Source organism: Podospora anserina, chromosome 3 (assembly GCF_000226545.1).
Source record: "Podospora anserina S mat+ genomic DNA chromosome 3, supercontig 1".
Lineage (NCBI taxonomy): Eukaryota > Fungi > Ascomycota > Sordariomycetes > Sordariales > Podosporaceae > Podospora > Podospora anserina.
Window position 1 is genome coordinate 25,512 of NW_001914832.1, and position 19,714 is coordinate 45,225.

General features: G+C 52.7%; 8 protein-coding genes across 8 annotated transcripts, besides 1 other annotated feature; 4 read left to right on the forward strand and 4 right to left on the reverse strand.

The window, feature by feature from the left end:
- Positions 1 to 572: 572 nt before the first annotated feature.
- PODANS_3_100 (uncharacterized protein) lies at positions 573 to 2,759 on the forward strand (the record flags this gene model as incomplete). Its single annotated transcript, XM_001903231.1, has 1 exon — positions 573 to 2,759. One exon carries the CDS (start codon positions 573 to 575, stop codon positions 2,757 to 2,759), a length of 2,187 nt encoding a protein of 728 aa, XP_001903266.1.
- Positions 2,760 to 5,079: 2,320 nt separating this feature from the next.
- Positions 5,080 to 5,313, reverse strand: PODANS_3_110 (uncharacterized protein; the record flags this gene model as incomplete). The annotated part of the gene is made up of 1 exon (XM_001903232.1): positions 5,080 to 5,313. The coding sequence occupies one exon, from the start codon at positions 5,311 to 5,313 to the stop codon at positions 5,080 to 5,082; it is 234 nt and encodes a 77-aa protein (XP_001903267.1).
- A 374-nt stretch (positions 5,314 to 5,687) lies between these two features.
- PODANS_3_120 (uncharacterized protein) lies at positions 5,688 to 7,187 on the forward strand (the record flags this gene model as incomplete). The annotated part of the gene is made up of 1 exon (XM_001903233.1): positions 5,688 to 7,187. One exon carries the CDS (start codon positions 5,688 to 5,690, stop codon positions 7,185 to 7,187), a length of 1,500 nt encoding a protein of 499 aa, XP_001903268.1.
- A 666-nt stretch (positions 7,188 to 7,853) lies between these two features.
- On the forward strand, positions 7,854 to 9,673 carry PODANS_3_130 (uncharacterized protein; the record flags this gene model as incomplete). Its single annotated transcript, XM_001903234.1, has 2 exons — positions 7,854 to 7,936; positions 7,996 to 9,673. The coding sequence occupies 2 exons, from the start codon at positions 7,854 to 7,856 to the stop codon at positions 9,671 to 9,673; spliced, it is 1,761 nt and encodes a 586-aa protein (XP_001903269.1).
- A 218-nt stretch (positions 9,674 to 9,891) lies between these two features.
- Positions 9,892 to 10,227, reverse strand: PODANS_3_140 (uncharacterized protein; the record flags this gene model as incomplete). The annotated part of the gene is made up of 1 exon (XM_001903235.1): positions 9,892 to 10,227. One exon carries the CDS (start codon positions 10,225 to 10,227, stop codon positions 9,892 to 9,894), a length of 336 nt encoding a protein of 111 aa, XP_001903270.1.
- A 137-nt stretch (positions 10,228 to 10,364) lies between these two features.
- Positions 10,365 to 10,449, reverse strand: a tRNA (tRNA-Gln).
- A 148-nt stretch (positions 10,450 to 10,597) lies between these two features.
- On the reverse strand, positions 10,598 to 11,794 carry PODANS_3_145 (uncharacterized protein; the record flags this gene model as incomplete). Its single annotated transcript, XM_001903236.1, has 1 exon — positions 10,598 to 11,794. One exon carries the CDS (start codon positions 11,792 to 11,794, stop codon positions 10,598 to 10,600), a length of 1,197 nt encoding a protein of 398 aa, XP_001903271.1.
- Positions 11,795 to 12,142: 348 nt separating this feature from the next.
- PODANS_3_150 (uncharacterized protein) lies at positions 12,143 to 14,273 on the reverse strand (the record flags this gene model as incomplete). The annotated part of the gene is made up of 2 exons (XM_001903237.1): positions 12,143 to 14,028; positions 14,165 to 14,273. 2 exons carry the CDS (start codon positions 14,271 to 14,273, stop codon positions 12,143 to 12,145), a joined length of 1,995 nt encoding a protein of 664 aa, XP_001903272.1.
- Positions 14,274 to 16,816: 2,543 nt separating this feature from the next.
- On the forward strand, positions 16,817 to 18,434 carry PODANS_3_160 (uncharacterized protein; the record flags this gene model as incomplete). The annotated part of the gene is made up of 5 exons (XM_001903238.1): positions 16,817 to 16,897; positions 16,988 to 17,005; positions 17,073 to 17,313; positions 17,366 to 17,825; positions 17,888 to 18,434. The coding sequence occupies 5 exons, from the start codon at positions 16,817 to 16,819 to the stop codon at positions 18,432 to 18,434; spliced, it is 1,347 nt and encodes a 448-aa protein (XP_001903273.1).
- Between the last annotated feature and the right edge of the window lie 1,280 nt (positions 18,435 to 19,714).

A 19,714-nucleotide genomic window follows, 5' to 3' on the forward strand; every position in this document is an offset into this window, starting at 1 on the left:
CCCCGCTGTGCGTTGGAAGGTGGGGGTGGGGACGAGACAGGTCAAAACCAAACGAGAGAAAACAAAGCCAGGGATTCCGCCAGTTTTGTAAAAACTGTGGCCCTGACCGGACCCAGAGCCGTTGGAAGCTTGTCTTTTGATAACCCCACCTCGGTTTTATGCCTGCTAGGATAGATGAAGAAGTTGATGCGTACGCATGTCCTTTTCCATCATCAACTAGTTTCCTGTGCCAAAGTTCCTCCTCTGCCTTGTTCTTGGTTCTCGTCGATGGCCTCAGGGCCAAGCACCTGCGCACCCCCAAGTACGGCGGCACGGACCCTTCGGTGGCACGCAACTTTTCGACGGCGTGCGCCGCGTGTCAGAGCACCGGGAGGGGGATATATGCTGCATGCGGTTTGGCGAGGTGTCTAGTAGGATCACTTGCGCCTCTCATATAGAAAACCGTCGTCTGGCCGGTCCACCCTGTACGCCGGAGCACCATCCATTCATTCATTCATCCATCCATCCATCCATCCATCCATCCCTCCTACTCCTCCTCCTCCTCCTCCACTGCCAGATGTCATCGGGTTGTAATGTTGGAAAGCGGCGGAAATTACGACGTTGCAGCCATGAGTGACATCCTGGATCACGGATTGGGCGAACAACTGGCAGCGGCCCTGCTCACTTGGGGTGGGGAACAGGACCAGGAGGCGAGACGGCAACCGAGAACGCAACCAGATCATCATAACGAGCCCGGTGCTGATGCCCGCTCAGATTCCAGTTTTGACTCTGCCTCTGACTCTGGCTCTCTCACTCCTCTGGCCCGTCATCATGTTTACTTCCACAAACTGATGCGCTTCGCCGACGACAGCACCTGGAGCAAGACAGCCCTGGGCCCCCACAGGCGCGATATTAATGTCAACCTGGAGGACGGCAACGACCGTGACGACAACCTGGATGCTACCGATTCCGATAGCACCTTCACCACCCAACCAGCCAAGAGCATCAATATCTGTGCCCGTTATTGCCAGCACAGGGTAGAGACCATGGAGAACCCACCGCTGCCCCCACAAAACTGGGACAAGGAATTGCCGCCAACACCCTTCGATACAACCCCTACCTCATCATCATCACATCCCCAGATGTCTTGCAGGATATCAACCTTCCCGTTCTCGCATCCATGTGACATACCAGAGTTGATACTTGATCCGGATGAGGACCATCTTCACACCGAACCCAGCCCGCTGCCATCCGGGCTCGCCACCCCCAGCGTGGTCAACGACATCTTCCAACCTCTTAGCCAGACTGCTTCCCCTGATCTCGAGTTTGGTCCCTTCACTCCACTCGCCCTCGAGGCGGATCCTCAGCACTCCATGGAACAGCAGCAGCAGTCCAGAAAGATGTCCATCAAGACCATGGTCTCGGACGTATCAGACGGTCTCGGTATTATTGAAGAAGAAGACGACGTCAACACCGACGGCGTGTCTATGCTCACTTCGACAGAGGCCTCTTTTGGTGGAGCCGCTGGCGGAGAATCCAGCATAGATCGGTTTGGGAGGGTAGATTCAAGGGCCTACCAACCCCAAGCATGGAGCATCAGTTCATCGGCCGGTAGCACCGGGTCGAGCGAGTGGCGCCCCAGCATCAAGAGCTCACGAAAGTCGGTAACCCTCCTCTCGCGCATGCGCGGACGCCACTCGGTAGTGCAGGAGGAGCCTTTGGAAAAACGGTCGCTGACTCCGTACGAGCTCAGTGCTCCAGCACCAAGACAGGACGACGACAACTGCGTCGACATGCCGCCCCCGCCGACTGGATCATCGCTGCCTACCATTCACAGTCGCACCGAGATCACCTCGACGACCAACCCTCGGTTCTTTGGCAGAATTCCGTGGTTGACAAGTGATTCGCAGCCCGAGAAGCAGGGGACCGTGTTTGGTGTTGATTTGAATTCGAGCATCAAACTGGCGCCCATGAAGATTCGGGTGTCACATCGGGGAAGGGGGTCATCGTACCGGACATATCCGCTAGGCGTTTACAAGTGCTGCGAGTTCATTCGCAAAGAGGGTACCTTATGTTTCCCACCTTTTGCGTTGCGAGGACTGAATGACACTGACATTGGATGCTTTGCAGGCAACAAAGCCGGCAGAGCTTTTTGCTCTCCCGGCAACGCCTTCCACGTGGCACAGCTCAAAGAAATCTTCAACACAGGACCGACTTACGGCGAGAATTTCCAGTTTGAAGGTACCGACTACACGGTCCACGATGCCGCGCGTTTGATTCTGTTATACCTTGAGGAACTGCCCAAACCTCTCATCACGTCATCAGTTGTAAGGTGTTGGGTGTTGCTGGCCCGCCAAGAGGGAGCCATCGAGCCGCCTTGTCCACGGGTCGAAACCGGACTCGACTTTTGGACCGAAGCCCTCAGCCGTCTGCCAACCGCGTCCCGCAATCTCGTCAAGCACCTACTCGCCATATTTGCCGAGGTCTTGCTGCAAACGACGGGAAACGTCACGGAGGCAGATTCACGGCATTTTGCCTCGGCAGTCTCGCGGGCACTGTTCCATCAGGACACCGACGCCAGTGTCGTGGCTGGTGGTGCTCCCACAGCCAGCAAGAAGAAGACCAATAAAAGGAGCGTCCACCCAACGCTGGCTCTTGCTTTCTTGATCAAGAAGCGAGGAGAATATTCGGCGACGTTGGGCAAGGCTACAAATATGGGTACCAAGAGAGACACCCAGTTTTTGCCCACCACGAAGGAAATCATGCAATGGAAGGGATAGAGGGAGATATGATGGCGTGTTCAAAAGCTACGGGGACACCGGTTCAAAGGTGGGCATCATGGCCTAGGTAGGTAGGATGTGGACGGACAGGAGATGTGAACGGATAAACTGGCACGCGCGTTGGTTGAGATACCCCTTTTGCTTTCTTGCTCTTCTTGCCATTTTTATTGCATTTTAGTCTTTCAAGTGTTGGAGGGGGTTGCCTACACATCACATCTATCATCATCTTCACACAATCATCATTTTGCGGCGTTTTCTTTGTTATTTCCGGGAATGGATGAGCCCAATGTACACCTGGATTCTACATGTCGAAGCGGATAGTCATTTGTTAATGTTGGTACCTATAGTCTGGGTTGAAAAAGGGTCAAGTGATCGGATGGAAGAAGGTTGACTGGGGAATTGTCACGATATCAAAATATCATCTAATGCTGCTGTCCATTATTCTCTGATTTTTCTGATCAAGCTTGTGACAAGAATATGCTGTTAGTTTGCCATTTATATGGACGTGAAAGCGAGATTTCATAGAAGGTCGCCGGCAAATCTGATCTACCATACCTCTCATCAACGTCATTTAGTTCTGTTGTCGATCAACTTGGGGTACATGGCCCAGCTCTATATGGCCTGCATTGCATGGTTATGCATGAAATACACATGGAGCTATCCCAGAAAGGGACAACTTTCGATGGTGGCATAAGAATTCAAGAAGCTAGCAAAAATGGACACGACTGAGGTTAAAAGAGTACAGCGAGAGCAAAACGGGGAAACACTCGGTTTCCTCAGTGTTGTTTCTCTAGAGGATCAGTTGCTCTTGACCGTCCGTCTGGGCGTGCTATTCAAAACGGGGGCTGCCAACACTCCATTTTGATCCATTCAATTACACATGTGCTTGGGTGAAAGACAGTGCCATTTACCTCAGGAAGGAACAAGGCTACCAAGTATTGGGATCTTCAAGCCACTATCTATTAATAGTTGGTAAGCAATCCTGGTGAACAGCATAAGACACGCCTCCTCTCGGTGGTCCACGGCCTCCAACATTGAACCACACCATTAGGTTTACGCTCTTACACTGTCACGGCTGTATATTCCGCAGGTCATACACCATAAATGCAAAGACAAACAACTAATTCTACCATGAGAGATAGAAGCCCCGAAAAAAATAATGTGATAGCTCACCAGTCAACACCCCCTAGAAAGGTGATTTACCCGCAGTAAAGCTATTCTTTTCTATATTTACATTGGTGATTCGACCGCGTCGTTGATACTACATAACCAGCTAGTTAGTATCGAGCAACGGAATCGCAGGGTCTGGAGCAAATTGTTCCAGTACCTGTAGGTCCCAAGTTTTGCCTGTTGATCTGAAGTTAGCTACGCAGTTCTATTGAAACGGGAACGTCTCGAAACGGAGAAAACAGAGGGATCGGAGGTGCTTACTGAGGTTGAGCCATTTTGAGTTGTTGACATATGCTCCAGAAAAGGTGATTATATGGGCAGGTGGGCTTGGGAAGGGGGGACCTGCTTGGTGATGTTGTCGTTAGCGGCGAGGTGTGGGAGGTATTTGGATAGCAGCTTCACTGTTATGCTGGGCAGAAACTCGACTGATGAGAGCATATCCAGCAGATAGCCGTAGCATAAATCGATAACAGTAAAGGATTTTTTTTTTGGCACGGATAGATATGTCTGATAGCTAGTGTGCTGCTGTGTTACCTCCGAATCCTCCGAGTGACTCTACATTTCAACTCTCGTACAAGCAGTGGGTGAACATCACTACGTATTGGTGGTATAAGCTTCAAACTTACTTGGTGCTTTTGTAACAAAGCATAGCCTAAACTAGACAGTAGAGGTGATCATAACGTAAGAACAAAGGCAAACAAAAGAATCAGAGCCATCCAAGATGGGGTTCTAGCCAACCTGCATTGCACAGGCTTCTTCCAGGCACCCATGTTCAACAAGTGCTAGGACTCAACATCTTCCAGGCCTAATAAATGGATGGATATGTTCTAGAAACATCTATCGGTCATCATGGCTCATGCCCGTCTCTGATTCGATGGGGCCGGACATGTTCGGACTCGTAGGACTATCGACCGTCATGGTAGTGTAACCCTGGCAAAGCGCCGAACTTGCAGGTATGACACTCATCACCATCTGAATGGAGGCTCAACGGTTCCACGTTGAGTATATATATCTATATGGCAAGCTCAGCTCAAACCCGTCTCGCACAACTTACAACATCCCTCGTTTAAACATGTCCAACGCTGTCGAAACTGAAGGAACCCTTTACAGGGGCTCATGTCACTGCGGCTTTGCCAAGTACACCGTCCGGCTAGACTTCACCAAACCACCTCCGTCTCTCCATGGAGCAAACGCCACCAGATGCAACTGTCGCGTCTGCTTCAAAATGGGCACCATGCTCACAGACCCCGGGGACGACGGGTCGTCGACATTTACCCTCCTGACACCAGGAGAGAAAGATCTCGGCATGTACGCATTCGACACAGAGCGGGTGAGGTGGTTCTTCTGCCCCAAGTGCAGCATCACTCTCTACAACAGGGTGCATGGGGTGTTTGAGGGGGTCGAGGTGCGCACGTTTAGGGTAAATGTGCTGACGTTGGATGAGAGGGCGGATGGGTCGCCGATGGAAGATCTGAAGAATCTCAAGATCAAGTACTGGGATTTCAAGGGAGTAGAGTTGCCCGAAGCGCCTCTTGATGAACCTGTCAATGGAGGAGTGTGGTGAGGGTTGGGGCACTGTGTACCCGCAGCTTACCTAGTTAGAAATGATTGGCCAATGATGCCAAGCTGACTCCATACTTCCAGCTCAATGCGCGCGGGGCAAGCAAGATGCGCCCTGTGATGTTGGGACCTAATTATTTTTGGGGAGCTGGTGTACTGACTCCTCTGCCGAATCCCCAGTCCAGCAAGTAATCGACCATGGCCAAGAGCGTGAACAAGGCAAAGAAGAGAAAGCAGAATGCCCAGGCCGACGGGCCGAACAAGGCCGCAAAGACAGCGGCAGTAGCGGCGGCGACAGCCCGGACAACACCCCCCGACAGCGACGGCGACGGCCCATCTCCCGGCTCGGCGCTCGAGCCCAGGACCTTGCAGACGGTCATCTCGCACGAGGAACTCGACATGGCCATCGACACCCTCAAGACGATTGCCCAGTACCCGAACCTGATCAAGTCCAAGCAATGCAAGGACCTGCGTGTCGCCGTCTACGATTTCCGCCAGGCCTCGGCCATCGATGCTGGAGCGAACGCCAGCCTGACGGCCCGCATCACAGCAGCCCTCGCCGATGAGCGATACACAGATGTGAGGATCCTGCTTGCCGAGATGAGAATCCGGGAGCAAGAGCCAAAGCTTGGTGCCCTATGTCGATGGGTGCGAGATCTGGACGTCATCAGCGGCCTGTCTACGATACCCGGTGGTGGCGATGGCACGGCTATCCGGCGCAGCGAACGGGACGAGCAACGCCTGCGGGTCATCGACGCCATCCTCCGTGTCACCGGTCCCGTCGATACCAATCCAAACGCCGTGCCAATCTCGTGCAATCCGGGCATTGCTCTCCAAGAGATCTGGGACCTCCGCCCCTCCACACCCTCGGAACAGGTATACGCCTCGGTGCTGGACAAAACAATCTTCGAGTCGGCGCCGCCTACATTGGTCACCGGTCTCCGGGTCATTGAGACAACACCAGGTCCCCTTCGCAAGCCTCCCAATCACCATGATGCCTTGCTCTACACCACAGCTCCGAACACCATACCTCTTGCCACCGAACGGGCCCCTGCCACATACCAACCTCACCCAGTTGTCCCTGGTCTTGGTGTAATTCGAAACGTCCTTTCTCCCGAAGAATGCAAGGCCATAATCGCGGCTGGTGAGACGGTCAACTTTCTCCCCGATGCCCCGATGCGGGAAGACGGTGATGTGAGCATTCTGGCGCACAACTTCTACTGGGTTGCAGACAAACTTTTCCACGACACTCTCTGGTCACGCGTGGCGCCCCATGTTCCGGCCTCGGTGAACGGACGCCTAGCACGTGGGCTCAACCGTCGTTTCCGAGTGTATCGCTACGTCCCAGGCGCCGAGTATCGCGCGCACATTGATGGCGCTTGGCCTCCTTCCGATGTCCTCCCCGACGACACCTACGTCTATGATGCCTCGCCCCCCGAAAAGAAGCAAAGTTCGCTGTTTACCTTCTTGATATACCTGAACGACGAGTTCGAGGGCGGAGAAACTACCTACTTTGTGCCGGCAGCGCGAGAGGGCGTGCTCAATGCCTACCCCATCCGGCCCGTGATGGGCAATGTTGCCTTGTTTCCTCACGGAGATCCCAGAGGAGCGTTGCTACATGAGGGAACTGGAGTGAGGAAGGGGGCCAAGTACGTGATTCGGACAGAGGTGGAATACGATGTTGAGCCCAGCGAGTAAAGCAGGAGGTGAGTATCGGAGGGCCAGCATGCGCTCCGGACTCGAACACGAACGACAAAAACGACTGGCTTGGAGCACACTTCGCTTCAGCGTCCGCATCTTCAAACTTGGTGCGCATTGCCCACGTTGGTTTTAACCGCCTTGCACGCCTTGCCCATCTGCCACGATACGCAGCTTGACTGGACTGGTGCAGGAGGCTGCTCGCTGATTGGGCCAAGAGAGCGGCGTTATGGATTGTCGTGGCGGCTGTCCTGACGGTCGTACCTGCCAAGCCTAACATGAGTTGGGCACCAGAATGGAGACATGGAACGCGCAAGCTGGCGGAGTCGGCTTGTTCAATGCCGAACAGCGTTTTCACTCGGTCTTGCTGGCAAGGGTTCGAGCCTGTATGGTAGCTGGCGGTCGATGAGAATGCTTGTCAAGCGTATAGATGTGCAGCTTGAAAGCCTTGATAGCCCAAGAGAGACCCAAACAAACAACAACGGCTGTTGGCTGCCCAAGTGGCATGCTTCAGTTTGACTCCATCAACTACTTATATCGTTTGCATCCGAGTACATACATTGCACCGTTTTGGAGTTTTGGGGGGCATCTCCACCTCAAACATACATGCTTGTTGTGACGTCTCGAGGTGTTAGCACCCTCGCCGCGGTCTCCAATACCACCATCATGTCTACCTCTACGGTCGAGAAACGATATCTACATAGCACGAGCTACAGCGAAGCTGTAGTGTCGGACAACTACTCATTCTCGTATGTGCCACTATTTGCTCCATTCCTCCCAGCCAAGGTTCAGATCTAACACGAACCAGGCCATTCAGCAGCCCCCTCACCAGCCTGAAGTTTCGAAACGGCATGTGCTTGACTGCACATCGAGAGTTCCTCATCCAGAGCCCCAAGCTGGTCTCACTCATCACTCGTCACGATTCCTTCCCCGAAACCATCAGCCTTCCAGAGGTTTCTTACGCTGCTGGCCAGATCCTGGTTGCCCACCTCTACAGCGGCCGCTGGACGGAGCTGGCATGGTTCGGGCCTGATAGCGGCGGCCTCGAGGATATCGCCAGATTGGAAACAGCCCTCGAGGTCTACCTGGCCGCCAGGAAATACGAACTCTGCAGTCTCGAGGCTCTCGCTCAGATCCACATTGAGCAAGACGCAGCCAGGCTGGATATCTTTACTGTTATCGATGTCGTCAAGAGAGTGTATCCCGTGCCTGACAACAACGACACTTGGTTCCAGCAGCATATCAAATCCCGCATCAAGGCCGATTTTGACAAGCCGGACGCTGCTCTGCTGGCCAGGCTGGATACCAACTTTGCTGATGAGTCCTCTATCATCAAGCTGGTCTTGAAAGGCATGCTCGAGGCCTATCGGGAAAAGACTGAGGCTCTGGCCCAACAGGCTGCAGCGTTGAAGAGACCTTGCACACCATCTAGTGACGGGTCTTTTGAGGAGGTTGAGTGCCCATCGCTGCGGACTGTGGTTGAGGATAAAGCTGTTGTCTGTAGCAAGGAGGACAGCCAATCCACATCTGCCCCCACGGCACCGCCTGCTTTGCTACCTACCGAGGTGGCCGTCGAGGTCTCAACAACACATGCCAATCCACTGCTCGATAAGTCTGTTTACGAGATTGCACCTGAGGCATTACATGCGACTGAAGAGCCGACAGTGCCGAATGTTACTCCCGTGCCTGAGCCAGAGCTTGAGGCGCAAGTATCGGACCACAACGGCAACAGCAGCGGCGCCACGACAACAGGGATCAAACTGAAGAAGTGCAAACACAAGTCGACCAAGGCGCGCTGGGAGTGCAAGGCGTGCGGAAGGTGCACCAGACCCTCATGTGTGTCATGCAAGTGCAGGATGTGCACGGCTAAATGTCGTGAGGAAAACCATCGAGCTGTTTCTGACCCAGTGGTTGAAGAGGAGGTTTTCCCTGAGGTGGTGCCTGAGGTCGTTGTGGCAGAGCCCGCTCCAGTCCAGGCGGAGGATGATGGCTGGGATTTTGCGGGCACAAGTAGTAAGACCATTGCGAGGAATGCCCAGATCGATGCGGCGGCGGCGGCGGCGGTGGTGGTGGTGGCGGAACCAGAGCCTGAACCAAAGCCCGAACCGACGCCTGTGCCGGAACCACAGCCCATTGTCGAAGATATTCCGCGAGACTCTCTTGATATCGCCAATAACGACAGGAAAAATGAGGCGAAGAAGGGGAAGCAGAAGGCTGTGGTTCGCCCAGAGACTGAACCCGTGATGCGCGAGGTTGAGCCAATCCCCCTGATGGAACCGGCTGCAGGACCAAAATCGAAGCCACCGATGGAGGACAACCCCTGGGCGTTTCCATCGACAAAGTTCACGAAAAAGAAGGCAAAGGCCGTCGTCGGCACTGGATCGGAACCTGTAAGTGAGACCGGGAACGCCCAGCTCATCGCCGAGATTGAGCGTGGTTTTCCTCAGGGTGGGTGGGACTTTTGGGGAACGTCAAAAAAGCGATAGGTTAGCTTCTAATATGTGATGTGATGGCAGGTGGTTAGATTGTCATTGATCTTCTCAAGTATTATAGTTTGTTTCCAGTTCCCTCCTCGCCATGTTCACTTCTCGATAATCCCTCCCCTTAGAAAATCCATCCAACGTCGCAAATAACAGCGTCGAAACAATCCCCACCACCGACACAGCAGTAGCGTACCTAGTCATCCCACTGCTGCACAGTATACTCATTTCTCGGGTGTGATTTGAGAAACAGCGCGAGCAACGTATTCCACAGCATCACAACCCCGACCACTCCCGCGATCCCAACACCTTTCTTGCAAAGCCCCACGACAGCGACGATGTATTTTCTTGCTCTCCCCTCTTTTCGGGTGACACCCTCTTCCTCTTCCACCGCCATCCTTCTCTCCCCCTCTGTCAGATACCACACCTCCGTCTCCCCGGCAGAGTAATAATACCATCAAATAATTGAACAACCATCTCCACCCCCGCAGCCCATGACGTCCGTCCATACTGCTGTAAATCCCACTCTGTGGGCGCGGGCCGAACCCATCGTCAGCCATTTTGTGACGCTCGAGACCGGGAGGTCGGCGATTGATCTTGATGATAAGATAATGAATTTTGAGCAGGGATGGAAAAAAATGAAGCTCCACAGCAGAGAGGGCTGGTTGTTCTGGGTAAAATGCAAATGCAAAAGTGAAGGTCGTGCCCGGAATCGAACCGGGGTTGCCGGAATTGTCCGATGCTATCAGAATCCGGAGTGATAACCGCTACACTACACAACCGACGGTTGTATCTGTCCAGTCCAGAAGGAATGTGACCCTTTGCTGTCCACACTAAACAATTGTCATGCATGTTTTCTGGATCGCCACTTTCACATTGAAGAAGCCGCAATGATTACTCTTTACCTGACATATCACTACCTGGTATCCTTTACCGAGTCTCCTGTGTGTCTGGAATCCCACCCTCACCACCCCCCTCCTCGTCTCTTTCTTCCTCTTCCTGTTCCTCGTCCTCCTCGCTCTCCTCCTCAATATCCACCATCCCAATCGGCACAGCCTGCACCGCCGTACCCGTCCTCTTACTCCCGATCAACATCTTGTACGCCTCCACCACCTCAGGAAACACGTCCTGCTTCCGAAAGAATTCCGACTGCGCCCTCATCTCCACCTCCAGCGTATCCTCCGCCCCCCTGGACGTCTGTGAAAGCAAAACCTGGCTACCCCCAATACTCTGACTGCCTCCCATCACAGCCGGACTACTCCCTGTTCTGTGCGACGCAGAGGCAACACCGGAATACCTAGGAAAATGCATCCCCAACGCCACCACACTCTCCGGCCCGGTGAGTCCCCGACAGATGTGCAGCACCGCCCCGGAGAGAGCGGGACACTCCTTCTCAAACACCTTTTGGTGTCTCAACTCCCGCAGCAAACTGCTCCGTATCAAGTGTTGGTTGATCTCCAGTATTGCCTTCAGCGCGTTCAACCGTGTGCCCAAACTAGCGGGCCAGACGGAGGCGGCGTGGATGTACCTGATGTTGGTCTGCACGCCGCGGGCGGTCATGATGGCTTCGAGGTCGGAGGGGGATATCGTGTCGAGGGATAGGGGGCGGAAGGCGGATTTGACGGCTGTGACGATCGCGTCAAAGGCAACGGTTTGGTCGGGGACCGGGGTGTTGAGCTCGTCGAAGCGGGCGGAGAGGTAAGAGGCAGTTTTGCGGCGGCAGGGTTTTCCCGAGGTGACGAGGTGGGAGATGAGCTGGCGGACTTCACGGTCGGAGAGGACGGTGCTGAGGATTGTGCGACAGTCTTGGATGGGCAGCTGGGAGGCGACGGTAGGGAGGCCCATGATGGCGGAGGGGGTGAGTTTGGAGGTTGCTTTTGGTTTCATTTTGAGTCGGTTGGGGATAAGGGCACTGGTGGTTGGGATGAGGGTGAGGGGGGAGGAGAAACCTGGGTCGGTTTGTGTGCGCTGTCGCTTCGCGGCGCTCTTGCTCTTGCTAGGTGTCCGTGGGGTTGGGGCATGGATGCCGTCGCCTTTACCGTTGTCGTCGCCGTCGCCGCCGCCGTCGTCCTGGAGTCGCTTCATGGTGCCGGGCTGATGGGGGATGGGTCTCAAGGGTATCAGCATCTCAATGCGGGACCCAAACAACCGGGCAAAGTGTCACCGCTGCCGCTGCCCGCAAGGGAAGGTGAACAAGGCAAGTGCCTGCCTACAAAAGATGCACACCAGTGCTGGAGATTTAAGCTTCACCGGACCCCCACCGCATTCTGCCCCGGCCAAGGTTCGACATCAAGACATGACTGGAAACGAAACTGCGTGTACTGTCACCATGAACGCCCAAGGTGTGTCGTCATCAACAGACCGCTGCCTTATATTTGCGGCCACAAAATTATGCAGGATTAGAATAATTAATTACAGGAAGAAACTACCACACCGTCACCGCAACCCGTTCCCAACCCACCCAAAAAATCAAGTCTAGTTGGAGATCTTGCAGAGCTTGCCGACCTGGGTGGTTAACCAGCTGGGCTGGCCCTGGATGGTCCACCTCTCGGCACCGACGGCAGTGGGAGCCCAGAAGAGATCGTTGGGGTCGACCTCGCGCTTGATGCTGAGCAGGCGCTGGTAGTTGGTGCCAAAGAAGGCCTCGCCAAAGTTGGGCTCCATGACATCGCCCTCGTTGCCGTAGCCACCGGGGCCCCAGGCACGGAGACGCTCCATCCAGTCGTGGGTAATCTTGTTGTTGGTGGCGGCCAGCTCGGGCTCGGGGGTGCCAGGGGCCCAGCCGGCGCCCATGATGGCGAACCAGATGGCGTCGCGCCAGTGGGAGTTGGCGGCCGAGTTGGGAGTGCCCTCGGTCTGGCGGGGGTTCATGTTGTACTGGATGAGCGCGGAGCCCTCCTCGACAATGGCGCGCATCTCGTCGAATAAGGCGTCGCGGTTGGTCGAGTTGTTCCAGACGCTGGCGGGGAACATGCGGGAGGCGGTGCGCATGTTGCTGTTGGCCACGGACTCGGCAGGGAAGTACTGGGTCCAGACGTCATAGAGGTTGTCCTTCTCGAAGAAGTTGGGGGTGAAGGCGAGACCCATGGCAGTCCACTCATTGAGGAGAGGCTGGACGTGAACCTTGAACTGGGCGAGGGTCATGTTGGGCATCATGAAGGGGTGGAAGGTCCAGCTGTAGCCACCGGCGGCGGTGAATAGAGGGAAGACGGTGGAGTAGCCATAGACGCCCTGGGCGGCATAGTCGGGGAACTTGCGCCAGTAGGCATACATGGCCTGCCAGAAGACGGCGATGCTGTTCTCGGACTCGGGGCCGGCGTTGAGGGTCATGGAGAAACCAGCAAACTTCTGCTTGGGGTGGACCTTGACGGTGATGGAGGTGACGACACCGAAAGTGCCCCCGCCGCCGCCACGGAGAGCCCAGAACAGGTCGGTGTTCTTGGTCTCGGTGGCAGTAACGAAGCGGCCGTTGGGGAGGACGACATCGATGCTGAGGACCTGGTCGGAACCGAGACCATACTTGCTGCTCAGGGGCGAGTGGCCACCACCAGCAAGGTAACCACCGGCAACACCAACACCGGGGCACTCACCACCGACAGCGGTGACACCGAGGCTGTTGGCGGCCGCATAGAGCTCACCAACCTGGACACCGGCACCGAGCTTGAGGGCAGGGCCATTGTAGGAAGGGCTGCGGAACGACTTGACATACTTGATGTCCTTGAGGTTGTGGGTCCAGATCGAGAGGGCACCGGCGCCAGTCGACTTACCAAGGAAGTCGTGACCCGTGTTATGGACGACAAGACGGAGGTTCTGGTTGCGGGCAAAGTTGACGGCAAGCTGAACTTGATAGACGCTGTGGATCTTCACAGAGTAGGAGGGGAAGCTGCCCATCTCGCAGGTGCCGGTCTGGCCGTTCTGGGGCATGCACGTCTCGCCCTGGTAGAGGGGGGACATGACCGAGGTGGGATCACTCGCGTGAAGAGCAGACTGAGCCCAGTTGGCAAGCACATATTGGCACTTGGCAGCATTGTAGACGCCGCTATTGGGGTAGCAGACGGCACCGATGGGGACAGTCTCGATGAGGGCGCCACCGGTCAGGAGGTTGAAGACGGTCCAGCTCAGACGGGATGGCCAGGCACGGTCACCGGGGAACACCTTGCAGTCGCCGACCTGGAAGCCCCTTGAGAAGCTTCTCTTGGTGGTTACGCCGGAGACGTCTTCGTCGAAGGTGAAGAGATTGATGTCGCTGAGGTCAAGAGCGGTAAGGTTGGCGAGGACGGCATCGGTCAACAGCAGGACCTCACCGGCATCCCCAACCACCTCGACCTCGGCAGCCGGGGCGACGGTGGTCTCGTTGGCAGCTACAAGACAGTCAGCAACCAAGGCAACCTAGCGTAACCAACATCTACCCCCGGCGGATAGGGTGATATTGAGGCATCCTAGCTTCCACGTTGGAGCAGCATGGCATCGTGGGAAAGAAATATTGGCTGGACATACAAAGGACAGACCCGTCTTCGGCGAGAATGGTTGGCTCTGTCTGGGCCAAACCGAGGCGAGCAAATGTACCCGCAAGGAGCAGGGCGCGGGAGAGGGATACAGCAATCATGGTTGTCAAAAGTTGATCCAATGATGCTGGTGAGAGGAGCGGGAGGGAGTGAGGTTCACGACATCAAGAACTGCGATCTAGCAAAGGTTATGTAGCCCGCAGATCCGGGAGGTGCCGGATTGCTGCCCCCCTTTCAAAATTGCGTTTGCCCCCTCGATACCCAGCAGAAGAAGAGCCTGCTCGGATCAGTTGCCGAATCCCTATCAATCCTAGCATGAACTGGTGGTGTTGGTGGCAGGGACCCAGGCAGTTCACAACATGTCCGCGACCAGCATCCCGGGCTGCCATGCGGCGGTGTGGGGTCTAGAGTGAATTGCGACGCCTGCCCTCGTAAGAGCCAGTTGAGGTGACGGGAGAAATGGCATCATTACCGATGACATGGTAATTTACACCCCAGGCAAGTGTGGAAAGATGGATAGGTATGGAAATTGTATTCCTGCCGTTCCGGATTGGCTGGACAGGTCTTGCGGCGCGTGGCACGTGGGCATGATATGATGGTGGAAGGACGTTGTAGTATGGAGAGGGGCATTGTTGTGTTACCATGATGTTTATTACCTGTACACTGCGACAATACAAAATACTTGAAGTTTCTAGACCCCGGTATAGCATCTCTGGACCTTTTTGTTTTGGGGGGGGAACGCGGGGCCCTTCGGGGAGCAGAGGTTCATCCGGTGTTGCGGGAGGTGGGATAAACGAGACGAAAGCGGGGGAAAATGTTACCCTTCTGTGCGCTCGCCGGGACCGGCGCTTCGCCCGGTCTTCTCTTAGCACGGATTCAGTGGGTTCAAGGGGAGTCCGTGGGGTCCGGAGCGAAAATCGACAATCCCTTCTGGAACTCTCAAAGCCAGAACCATCTTCCCCACCGTCGTCGCCGGCAGAAATGAGGGCCTATGAGGAGGGTTCGTTTGTAAAAAGGACACGGGCATTCGGATATAAATACCTTATGAATCATCGTGACTACGTACATACCGACATACATATCACCGACCGACCACCTGGTTAAATCCTCGTCGTTTACCGCATGGCTGCATCCCAGATCTAGCCACCAAGCCACTGTTGCCCCCTTTTCCTCTTGCCTTTAGACACGGCCGCCTAAACTGCTGGAATTTGCGATTCCTCAGCAGATCAAAAAACGTGTTTGCCGTTGCCTCAACTAATGCAAGCTAAAACAGACTAAGGACTCTTTGGGCTTGCCAAGTCACTCGGTCAGTCCTTAGCCCGGCATTATCCTGCAACGTCAAGCTGCCCTGGCAGTTACTGTGGAGAAAGGCACTCTTGCAAACCCGAGGGACTGTTTCCCATCTGCATGTTTTGTCTGACAGGTTGACGGCACTTCTTGTCCCAAAGTGCGCTTACTACGGTTATTTACCTTGGGTAGACTAACGACAGGTGCGGCTCGGTATCCCGCTTCAATACCAACAACAATGTCAAATATCTGCCTCGCCTGAGGGCTTTTTTGCACATCATGGTTGTTCGCTCTGGAAAAAGAAAAACCCATGGGATGCTTGGCCAGCTGCTTGTGCCTCCGACCTGTGTCGAGTCATGGAGCACCCTGTCTTTGTCCTCTTGGCCGAGGTCCTGGGTTGTGGGTCTTCGGCCGGGGGGACTTTGCTGTGGGAGCTTTATCCTCTGGGAGACATTCATTTTTGTGTATGTCAGTCTCTGGACCCCCAAAACTCTATCGGCAGGAATCTCACCAGCGAAAGTGTGATCGGCGACAGCGACAACGATAACACGTGGTGATGCCTCTGCAGATCCGATCTTGTTGTCTACCCACACATGCGTGACAGGGGAACTCCGCAAAGATCTGCCGATTGACGATGACGAGAGATCTCTGGGACTACATAGTTGTCATGATCAGAAGGTTGATGCAGTGGTACGATATAACGACACCGCTTCTTCGTCGACGTAAAATGGCAAAGCCTTTGCACTTTGTAAAACAGCAAAGACCATTTCTCCTTTAATAGGCATTACATAAAAAACCAAACCCTCACACTCCGCCCTTCTCACTCCATATCGGACAGGCATCTCCACCAAAGTCATGCCGGGAGCTTCCAATGAAAAGCGTTTTCACCCTGGCGGGGAGAACGGCTTGCTCTCGCCGGGACGGTCTAGCTTGTCTTCCTACTTACTCGTCCGAGAACCCGTTGATCATTGCCCGGAAGGGGGTTTCCCTTGACACCAAGATTTATGTAGCAACTGACTCTAGCTTGCAGCCAAGACTACTTCGCCGACTTTGCCTGCCGCACATTTGCTGGGTTCGGAGTGTGTGTGGAGGCTTGGGTATGTATGACAAGGGCTTCAATGTCCACTTCCCACGTGGAATAAAGGGATTCTGACTTCTTGTCGAAATGAGGGCTTCTTTTTCTCCCTTTGGAACTTTCTTCTTTCCTGCAGGCGAAAAAGCACAGGTGCGGCCACCAGTCCACTATTGTAAGAACTTTGTTGTCGCCCCCTTTTTCCACCCCGGGAATCCGCTCTAATGTAACGTACGTTGTGGTGTTTATTTGGCACAACCCAGCCAGTTCTGCGAGCGTCTGGTGATGATCATATTTCATAAAGCAAGGAAGTTGCTGTATTTTTGTTTTCTACTGCTACTGTTATATACCTATTTGTGCCTCGGTGTTTCTGGTACTTCCAAGGATTGTTCTTGATTGTCGTTCCCTTCCCTTCTCGTCGTAACCTCCACACGGCTTCGATTATCCCGCCCACAGCCCGCTGCGATTCGGCCCGTGTTCCAGACTATGCCGTTTGTTCTGTCCGGTTGTTAGACCACGGGATATCTCAGGGTGATATCAGTCGCTCGCAAAAATGACACTCCTTCCTCGCCACCCACCGCACCCCAACGTGCTTGATATCCCAACACCACCACTACAACAAGCCGGTCTCTTCATTATTTTCTTCTTCACAGCTATCGCCTTCGTTGCCTTCCTGCTCCGGCTCTTTTCCCGGCACAAAACTGGACAATGGGGTCTCGACGATGCTATGGTGGGCTGTGCCATGCTGTTCTCGCTCCTGATGATTGGGCCTTTCTATATGTGTAGGTCTAGTTCGACAAATTCCTGCTCGCGGCGAATGCTAACAACGTATAGACATCAAACTCGGATACTTTGGCTGGAGACAAGAAGACGTCCCACCAACATATGATCCAACGCCGGCATTTTGGTGGTTCTTCCTAGCACAATTGTTTTACAACCCTATCTTGGCCTTCGTCAAGGCTTCGGTACTCCTGTTCCTGCTGAGACTCGGTGGTCAGAAGCCTGGCGTTAGAATGGTCATCTACGTCCTCAATACCTTCAACGCTCTGCAGGCTATCGCCATCTTCCTGGTTGCGCTGCTCCAGTGCTTGCCGATCGAGGCCAACTGGGACTTTGCCCTGAAGGCTGACCCCAACACCCGGTGTATTGACAACAGCTTCCACGTCATTGCGTCCTGCTTGACACTGTTCACTGACATCTTGGTTGTTGTCATTCCATTTTGGATTTTCTTGGGCCTCAAGATGAAGAAAGCGGCCAAGGTTGCTGTTTTGGGAATCTTCCTGCTCGGTCTTGCGTACGTTTCCCTTTTTTGTGACCACCGTTCTCCCAACTTCCGCTAACCTTTGATATCCACAGTGTCACCATTATCGGCGCGGTCCGACTCAACGGCATCATCAAGCTCTTTTACAGCACGCCCGACGGCAAGGACCCATTCCACGACGTGACCGTCACCCTCTCCGTTGTCGAAGCCAACATCGCCATCGTGTCTGCCTGCGCGCCAGCCCTGCGACCGCTGTTCCGCATGTGGATGCCCGTCCTCTTCGGCGGCACCACCGAGCGTTACGGCAACAAGTACACCCCCAACAGCAAACTGCCTCACTACGCCGACCAGAGCAACACCAAGGGCGGCAACGGCACCGGCATGCGCGCGGACGACGTCACGCTCAAGAGCATCAAGGCGACGAGGAACCGCGACGGGCACACCGAGTGCCGGAGCGCCAGCCCGAGCGGGAGCGAGGAGGAGATCATGACGTACAATGGGATAATGCGGACGACAGATGTCAGGGTACAGTACGACGGCGCGAGCGGGTTTGCGGTGTCAACAGGGGACAAGAGCAGGCCGAGTGTAGACTCCAAGGGGGTGGACTTTGTTGTTGCTGTTGAGGAGAAGAGGACAGTGTAATGGCATGAATTTGGGAATCAACAACAATGTCAAAAAAAAGGTGGTCAAAAAGGTGGTTGATGGGAATTTTCGACGGGACACTTTAGGGGCGCACCCCCCAGATCTTACAGGCGCACCCCCCTAATAGGGGTTATGTTATAGGTACAACAATTTTTTTTGACTCTTGCTACATTAATTAGCTACTCCTAACTCCTTGCCTTTCTTTATATTTTTCCAACTAGATCTTCGCAAAATTCCGAGACTCTAGTTTTTTTATATTTAAATTGCTTAAATTTATGGTTTTGCTGAATAGATTTTTACAATATAAATAGCATTAACTTACTTATTTTTCCTGCTAACTTTATATCATTCCGGTATTATACTTTTCTTTTTCCTTTTAATTGAAGGTTTAAATTCTATGCTTTATTTAACTATTCTATTTATTTAAAATTTTCAAGTTATATAATAATATTAATAAATTTTTTCATTTATAAAAACCTAAGTAGCTATATTTCTACGGATAAAAAGCTTCTTGATAAGGCTTAAATTAAAAAGTCTGGGATTTTAAAATATCTATATATTAATCCTACAATTAATTAACTATATTTCTTGTTCCCAATTTTATACTGTGTTATTATTATACTTTTCCTTGTTTAAAGATTTTAAACTATATAATAAGACTAACGAATTTATACTATTTAAAGAAATGATTATAAATTTTTCGGAATTATAATTTTTATATAATTACTAACTTAAAGTTAAAGTATGTTAAAACTATTAGTTTAAATTTTGTTAAAATTAAAAAGCTAAAGTATATTTTAACTGTAAATATTCATGTAGTAATTCTTAATAAGTCATCATTTAAAAAGTTAGAGTAATATGAATTTTAAACCATATGGGTCATTTAGCTTTTGTAATATAAAATATAAATATAGTTTTTAATATAACATAGTATTTAATGTACTGCAACTTTGATTTATAGCGGATGATAAACCTTTTTCGATATTAAATAAAAAGTAATATGGTATTAATATTATATTTCTTTAATAGTCATTATTTAGCAGTTCGTGATATTAAATATTTTTTATATAACGGAAAAATAGGTTTTTTTTCTAACGTAGCGTTCTCAGAGGATTATAACTTTACTGTTTAGAGCTATTTTAGCTCTATATAACTTACGTTTCATTTTACTATTTTAATAGTAGGTAAGGCTACTATTTTTATTTTCCATATTATACCCCGGCGCTTTCTTTCTTTTTAAAACAATGACTCATTATTAATAAATCCTCTCGGTATTGATT